At 34.3% G+C, this 7111-nt stretch overlaps 1 protein-coding gene across 2 annotated transcripts; it reads right to left on the reverse strand.

Moving 5' to 3' along the window:
- Positions 1-221: 221 nt before the first annotated feature.
- On the reverse strand, positions 222-6014 carry LOC104228270 (viridiflorene synthase-like). Of its 2 annotated transcripts, XM_070167430.1 has the most exons (8): positions 5566-6014; positions 2516-2652; positions 2163-2430; positions 1692-2067; positions 1383-1601; positions 1113-1254; positions 781-1026; positions 222-678 (listed from the first exon to the last, which is right to left on the reverse strand). In XM_070167430.1, exons 2-8 carry the CDS (start codon positions 2630-2632, stop codon positions 373-375), a joined length of 1674 nt encoding a protein of 557 aa, XP_070023531.1. In that variant the 5' UTR covers positions 2633-2652; positions 5566-6014; the 3' UTR covers positions 222-372. The 2 variants fall into 2 exon arrangements, with proteins under 2 accessions (XP_070023531.1, XP_070023530.1); XM_070167429.1 differs by lacking the exon at positions 5566-6014 and having other exon boundaries at positions 2516-2679.
- Positions 6015-7111: the final 1097 nt, after the last annotated feature.

Genomic DNA, 7111 nt, shown 5'->3' on the forward strand with positions numbered 1-7111 from the left:
TGCACTAAGCTCCCGCTATGTGCGGGGTCCAGGAAAGAGTCGGATCACAAGGTTCTATTGTACGCAGTCTTACCCTACATTTCTGCAAGAGGCTGTTTTCATGGCTTGAACCCCTGACCTCCTGGTCACACGACAACAACTTTACCAGTTATGCATTTAATTTACTAAACAGTTAGTCCCCAAAAAGGATAACTGACGAAAATTTCTGTACTCTCGAGACACATACAATTTATTCATTCAAATAAAACATTTGCAATCAAAATAATACGATGGAGAAAAATTAAATCACTTATTAATGGAGTTTTAAATAAAATAGTACTCTAATGGTTCACATTAACTTATTTAATATTTGACCATCTTCCTTTGAGTCCTCTACGTGTTGATGGGATTGACGAGTAAGGCTTCAATTACAGACTTCACATTATTCTTTGGATTACTATATCCATCTTCATTATTCTTGTAAACCACATCAATTAGACGTGTCAGATTTACGATTGGCTTCAAGATTTCAGCTGGCATTGAAGAATTAGTAGGCTTAATAATGCACTCTTTGTTCAAATCCTTCCATGCATTTTCAGCCATTTCAGAAAGTTGTGCACTTGCTTCTTCCACTGTTAAATTGTGCTCTTTCATATAGCATTCTATTCCCGTCACAAGTTGTCCTTTTTCTTTCTCAATCTATATATACGAAAGAAAAAAAAGCAGATCATGGATCATGCAAACATTAACGAATTCACATCTCATTTGAGATTGAGAAGTAGTTTATATATCAATAAATACCTTGTAAGTTGCAACGTCATCAATAACTCGACCAATTAATGCTGAAGCCACAAGAATCTTAGGTTTATTCATCATCCAATCGAATGCTGCCTTTGAAGCTGATTTCATGCCCAATAATGAAGCAGGCGCAAGTAGGTAATAAGTTCCAGTTATGAGTGCATTGCTTAGGTATTCTTCAAATGGTGGACTTTTCCCTTTGATGAACCATTGTGCTTCACTGTAGTAACTCCTCACGATTTCTTTCATCTTTATGTTTGAGAAATATAATAATATTAATTAAACTTATAAAATAAAAGGAAAATTATATATCTTAGAGTTTTAAGTGATTATACCGCCTCTTTGACGTAATATACTCCATTGAAACTCATATCTTGTTTCTCTACTTCGATGTCATATTCTTTGAAGAGATCGAGAAGAGTTGAATACACCGTTTTCATATATGTAGGGAGTCGATCAATTTCACTTGTATCCCACCTGCAATGATCGACAATGTTTTAATGTGAGTACCTTATTCCAACAATCATTATAGAGTAGATGTTTAATCAAATATTTTCATGAGCCTTTAGATGTACATTAGAAATTAGAAATGGAATATTGCATACCGGTCCACGGCTTCTGTGAATACTTCTAGTTCATCAAGAGTACCATATGAATCATATGTGTCGTCAATTACTGAAATCATAGCTACGCATTTTGCAAGCATAATTCGAGCATGAGAATATTGAGGTTCAAAATACACCCCTACGGCCCAAAAAAAGCACTCCACCATTCTATCTCGAACATACGAAAGCTTAGACGCGAGATCCAAATCTTTCCACCACCTTCAAAATAAATTAATGAGAGTCATATTTAGTTAATTAGCTCAAGTAATAAAATATATATGGTACTCAAATTAAATAAAAGCATCTTACTGTGTGAGTTCACTAAGCTCTTCCTTGTGTAGCACTTGCAACAAATTATAATCTAGTTTGGCAAGCCTTAGTAACTTGTCATTTCTTGATTCAGATTCTCCATATATTGAAATGTTAAAATGGGCTTCAGCTCTTGGAATGCCTCTATGTAGAGATTGCATGAGTGCATGTGTTACTTGTTTCTCAATAATAGAAGAGCTTAATTTGGGTGCTATTTTCTCCAAATGTTCTTTTGTGAAGATAAGAGCCTCTTCTAATATTTCATCTTCATGTTCCCTTACTTGTGCTGCTTCATATAGATTGAGCATACCCTTAACATCTTTAAGTAAAGTTTCCATGAATTTTCCATTGTTGTCCTTGAATTGGTTGAAATGATCTAAATTCACAAAATATCTTGTTATAACAAATTAACTTAAAACATTCATTTAAATTAAACAAAATTGTAATATATGTACACATAAAACTATATACCACAAGAGATTGGATAGCCGTGTTGCCTAAACAATCGAAAATATAGGGAAACACTGTATAGATCATCTTCTTCTTGGATGACATTTAGATTAAACAACTTGCTTATTTGATCTTCAATCTCCTCTTCAAAGTGATATGAAATACCAAGGCGTTCAAGAGTATCAATCAAACATATTTTTTCTGTGGTGTCATTGTCAGTAGTACTGATTATCATGTGCTTGACTTCCTCCTTCAAAGTTTCAATCTCCTTTATATTTTTTTCGGAAACCTGTAATAATGCGCTCCCTCTCTTAGTATCAAAATATATAATGAAAAAAGGTGAACGAGAAATAAAGAAGCATAGATATATATACCTGATTATTCAACGCAGAACAACTAAATATATTTCCCCAGAGGCTAGGTGAAAATTTTGTTGTTGGGCGAAAAACCCCATCTTGGTGATTTCCATTCAATGATGCAATTGTTGCCATTGCAAGAGAACTTACAAGATCTGAAAATTTGAATGTGAAATTTTCAGTATTAGTTTCTGAGTTTGTATTGCCTTTTGGTACTAGTACACCACTATTTATATAGGGAATTAACTAGCTACTGGCTTGCCTTTTTGGAATTATATGTCACCATTTTACATGAAATTAACGTTTCCCATGAATGAAACCTTAATTTGCTTTTTTCTCAAACGAGTACAATAAAGCCGTGACGGGCCGCCTGCCATGTAAAATTTTCGTCATTTCTAATTTTTCGTGCAATGTTTAGGTTGATCCTATCATCCTACCAATTTAGAGACGAGTTTGGAATTTTAACTCAATAAATGTGAAAATCACTAACATGGGTGATTTAGGGGCGGAAGGGCATTCATCCGAACTCCATTCGTCCAAAAATTATACTGTTTATATAAAGCAAATTTTGAGAATCTCCTTGACACAATTCAAAAGCTAGTTGTGCCCAAGGGAATTCAAAATCTTTGTGAGTTTACTGATTCAAGTCCTATTGGACACTTTCTCTTTCAATTTATTAACTTTTTCCTTGTTTGAACCCCATAGCAGAAATCATGCCTCCCCAGTGATCACTAATACTTTTTTCCAAAATTACTATGAATATGCTATCGATTCGAGATGAATGTATAACTAATATAGGTATGACACGTGGACAAAATAAATCCTCCTATGTCAAGCACGAAGACGTAGTTGAATAAAAATCAGCATAACATATATAGAGTCAACATGACTTCAAGAACCTTTAACGTCGGGCCGCTAGCCACCGTTCAATCAAAGAGTGCTAATTAGTAGCTAGAAATATATTAAGTAAAAGCCAATTTTATCTTCTTCTCTGCACAAAGCACGTAGGTCTGCAGCACTGTCAAATGATAAAATTTTATTCGTACAGAGTGTTTTACACCAAATTATACTAAATGTGACAATGTATTGTACACCTAATTAAGTGATGGACACGTGTCATGTATCAATTAAGCTAGTATAGATACATAATGAAAGTAAGTCTTTGTTGTTATTGAATTGTATGGATAGCTCATCTATTTTTAGAAAAAATTCTTTAATACTATTTTTGAGTTGCTTTTAAATATTTCAGCCTTAAAAAGCCATGAAATATACTTTTTAACTTTTATAAACAAAATAAGAATGATCCAGCTTTTCAGTCTACTTTTCTTAGTTAGACCGTTGAAAGTCACAGGTATTCCATAACAATAAAGAATCCCAACTCTGGAATACTAAAATAACACAGAGCAAGTATGTACAAATTTCTTTCATTCTATACTCTATATGTGTATGTTGGATCGAACATCGACAAAATTTCTATACATGTTCGATGACACAAAAAGATAAAAAAAGAAAATACCTACACACAAAAATACAATCTTGACGTATAAATTTCTACAAATACGAAGCAAAAAAGTATGAGTTGTGCAATGATGAAAATAATGAGTTAAAAAAGAAAATATAGAGAGAAACATTGTTGTGACAAATAGCGCTAACATGGAGGACACCTTACATGCCACTATGGATACGCTGACTCAGCCAGGGAGTGCAGCTGTGAAACGTAGCTGGCGCGTGAAGATTCCTATCCAAAAGATTAACAGATTTTGTTGTGAAGGTTAAGGGCTGAAATACGTGAAGGCATAGCAGATGGTTATATCATGAATAGAGCACAAGATAGTATAAATAAGTTGTTAAGCAATTGTAGTTGCAGGCTATTATGTTGCAGTAAGTTCTGGTTCTCATCTTTCAATTTTGTAATTCTCTCCTCTGTATCTTCAGTAGTCTTTGTATTGTTCTGTTGCTTGTAACTCCATTTGGTTGAGTTAATATAATCAGTACTTGGAATATTTGTCGATTGCTTCATTGATGCTTTCTGTCACATCCCTTTTTTTCCCCTCCAAAAGATATGGATGTAAAATGTTACGGATTGTGGGTTAAAGAGTTTTTCCATTTAAAGTGACATTTTTGAAGTAGGGATTATTTTTTGTTTAGAGTCGCCACTTGGAATTGATTTTTGGGTGTTCCAAGTCACCTTTTATTTGAATCCCTATACAAAAGAAGATTTGACTCTTTTATTATTGGTCTGCGAAAATAAAATCCAGGTAAGAAATTATATTGACCGGGGAGAAGGTGTAAGGCATTCCTCGAGTCCCTTGGTTCTAGCACAGTCACTTTATTGACAATAGCTTGGCTTGAATTAATTTTGGATAAACTATGATTTATTTGGTTTTCATGTTTTATCTATCCACTTTTTATTATTAAAAAAATGGGATTATCTTTGAAACGAATCACGTGCGTGAATCCGTTTTGTTTATTGTATCAAAATTATGTCACACATACGTGTACACAATTAATAACATTTTTATTATTTATTAGGATTGTGTGGCCAAAGTTGCGTGAATGCGTACCTTGATTTATTAGTGGGATCATAACTATGTCACGCAAACGGATACATAATTACTATAATTTATTTATTAATACGCGCCTAAATCATTCTAACGCATTTATAAATTATTTCCTAACTACATTTGAGATGTATTGTGAAGCGCGGAGTTATGGAATAATCGAGGAGAATGGGTTAGTTTTGTTCTTATTAAATTGGGCCTAACAGAAATTATTGCAGTCCAAAGCCTAGCTTGTCTAATGTAGCTACTCAATAAATTGTTTGAAAACTCCGGCTATTAAAATACTACCCCACATTGTCTAGTTAACATGCAATTTTTATGTTTTAACTACAAGTAAAGAACTAACCATGATAGGATATTTAAGAACTACACCAATAAAACAACTAATAAGATAATCAAGTAACAAAAATCTAAATCACATTGAATAATTTTAACAAATTTCATGCTTCAAAAGATATATTCACATGTGTAGAAATAAAAAATTTAAACGAAAGTTGAAGGGTTTACCTCAATGGAGAAATTTTCTTTCATGTTAATAGTGAATCTTCAACGTCGTATTACAATAAAAATGCCTACAAGCTTGGAAGCGGGCAGGACGTTGACTGGAGCTCTATCACACGACCTTGCTAATTCAACCATGAAATTACACTGCGACTTCGACGGAACTCAAACTTGAAAAATGTTGATGCGTTATGTGAAAAAGTGGACTATTTTAAGGTGCTTTCAATGGAGTTTTTGGCTGGTTTTTAGACTGATTTTTCAGAAGATTCGCAACTAATTTTTGCCGCTCTCTTGGGCTGTATTTTGCAGTTGTTTTGAGGTTGTTATGGGACTGTTTTTGGACAGAGAAGAGGGCTGATTTTGGGGTAGATTTTCAGTTCTTTTTGGTTCAAAATAGAGCTGAAGTTGTAACTCCTTTAATGATGTTAAAAACTGATTTTTATGACCTCTTTTCTGCCCTATGGTGATGGATTTGAGGGGATTTTTATGGTTATTTTTGGATGGCCAAAAATGAAGTTCATGGCTGTCACTTTTCTTGCTTTTTCATCCTTTTTTTTATATGTTGTTCATGTGTGTTTGTGGGGCGTGAGTTGTTTTCTCATATAGTGGAGGGGATCATGGGAGTTAAAGTGTAAGGGTGGAATATGAGTTGGAAAGTGTAAAGGTGGAATGTGAGTTGTGAGGGAATAATTGTGTTGGTGGTAAAGTATGTGCTAAATGACGTGAGAAAATTGAGAAAAATTCAAGTACGGTAAAAATTTAGGTGCTCACAGCATGCCCCTCTTTGATTGGAAACATGAAGAGTTTTCAAACAAAGAGAATGTGAGCCATGTAACTAATTTTTGAACATGTCTTTATTCAAAATGGAAGAAATAAGGATAAGAGAAAGGGTGCAACCGAGTCCTGATTTCGGACAACCTACATATCCTGGGTTGTAAGGGAATCTGGTCGCATTTAGTTCAAGGAAAATTATGGAATGATGAGTTGAGAAGTTGAGTGAGGTTCCGTCGAGGCTCCGGTTCGTAAGTCTGTTATTACATCAAAAATCAAAAACAAACTAAACAAGCCTATCAGCTATGAGTTACAAGATTCTTATCTATGAGTCATCTGAAACTTGTACTTGAGTCTTGGATGGTTCTTCCTGCAGACTGTGATCTGAATCTTGATGCCCGTTAGCTGCAACCGCTGGTTCATTCTTCTTCAGCTTTTCGGATCATGACAGGACATGCAGAGCTTGTGACTTCAACTATGTCTTGAGCAATTCACATCTTTTCTCCGCTTCTGCACTTTGGATTCACTTCTTTTCCTTAGTTTTCTTTTCTTTTATTTGAATCGAGACTTCTTCTTTTGGTCGCCTCATAACTGGTTCCTCAAGATAAAAACCTGTTCAGGCACCAAAGCAAACAAACGAACGAAATTTTCTGCCCCAGTTTTTACTAGGAAAATTTCGTGAGTTATTCGTAACAAAAATCTAAACTATTTCTTTATTAAAAGCACTATAGTATCAGAATTGGTGTACCCTAGAAAAATATGATTCTTTGGGAATGGTGTA

The sequence above is a fragment of the Nicotiana sylvestris genome, chromosome 2, assembly GCF_000393655.2.
Source record: "Nicotiana sylvestris chromosome 2, ASM39365v2, whole genome shotgun sequence".
Taxonomy (NCBI): domain Eukaryota; kingdom Viridiplantae; phylum Streptophyta; class Magnoliopsida; order Solanales; family Solanaceae; genus Nicotiana; species Nicotiana sylvestris.

Bases quoted from the DNA above. Each gene is read 5' to 3' on its own strand.
- LOC104228270 (XM_070167430.1), bottom strand. From the start codon at position 2,632: ATGGCAACAATTGCATCATTGAATGGAAATCACCAAGATGGGGTTTTT. The intron at 2,431-2,515 runs GTATATATATCT...GCATTATTACAG, and splicing joins GTTCTGCGTTGAATAATCAG to GTTTCCGAAAAAAATATAAA. The intron at 2,068-2,162 runs GTATATAGTTTT...TTGTGAATTTAG, and splicing joins CGGCTATCCAATCTCTTGTG to ATCATTTCAACCAATTCAAG.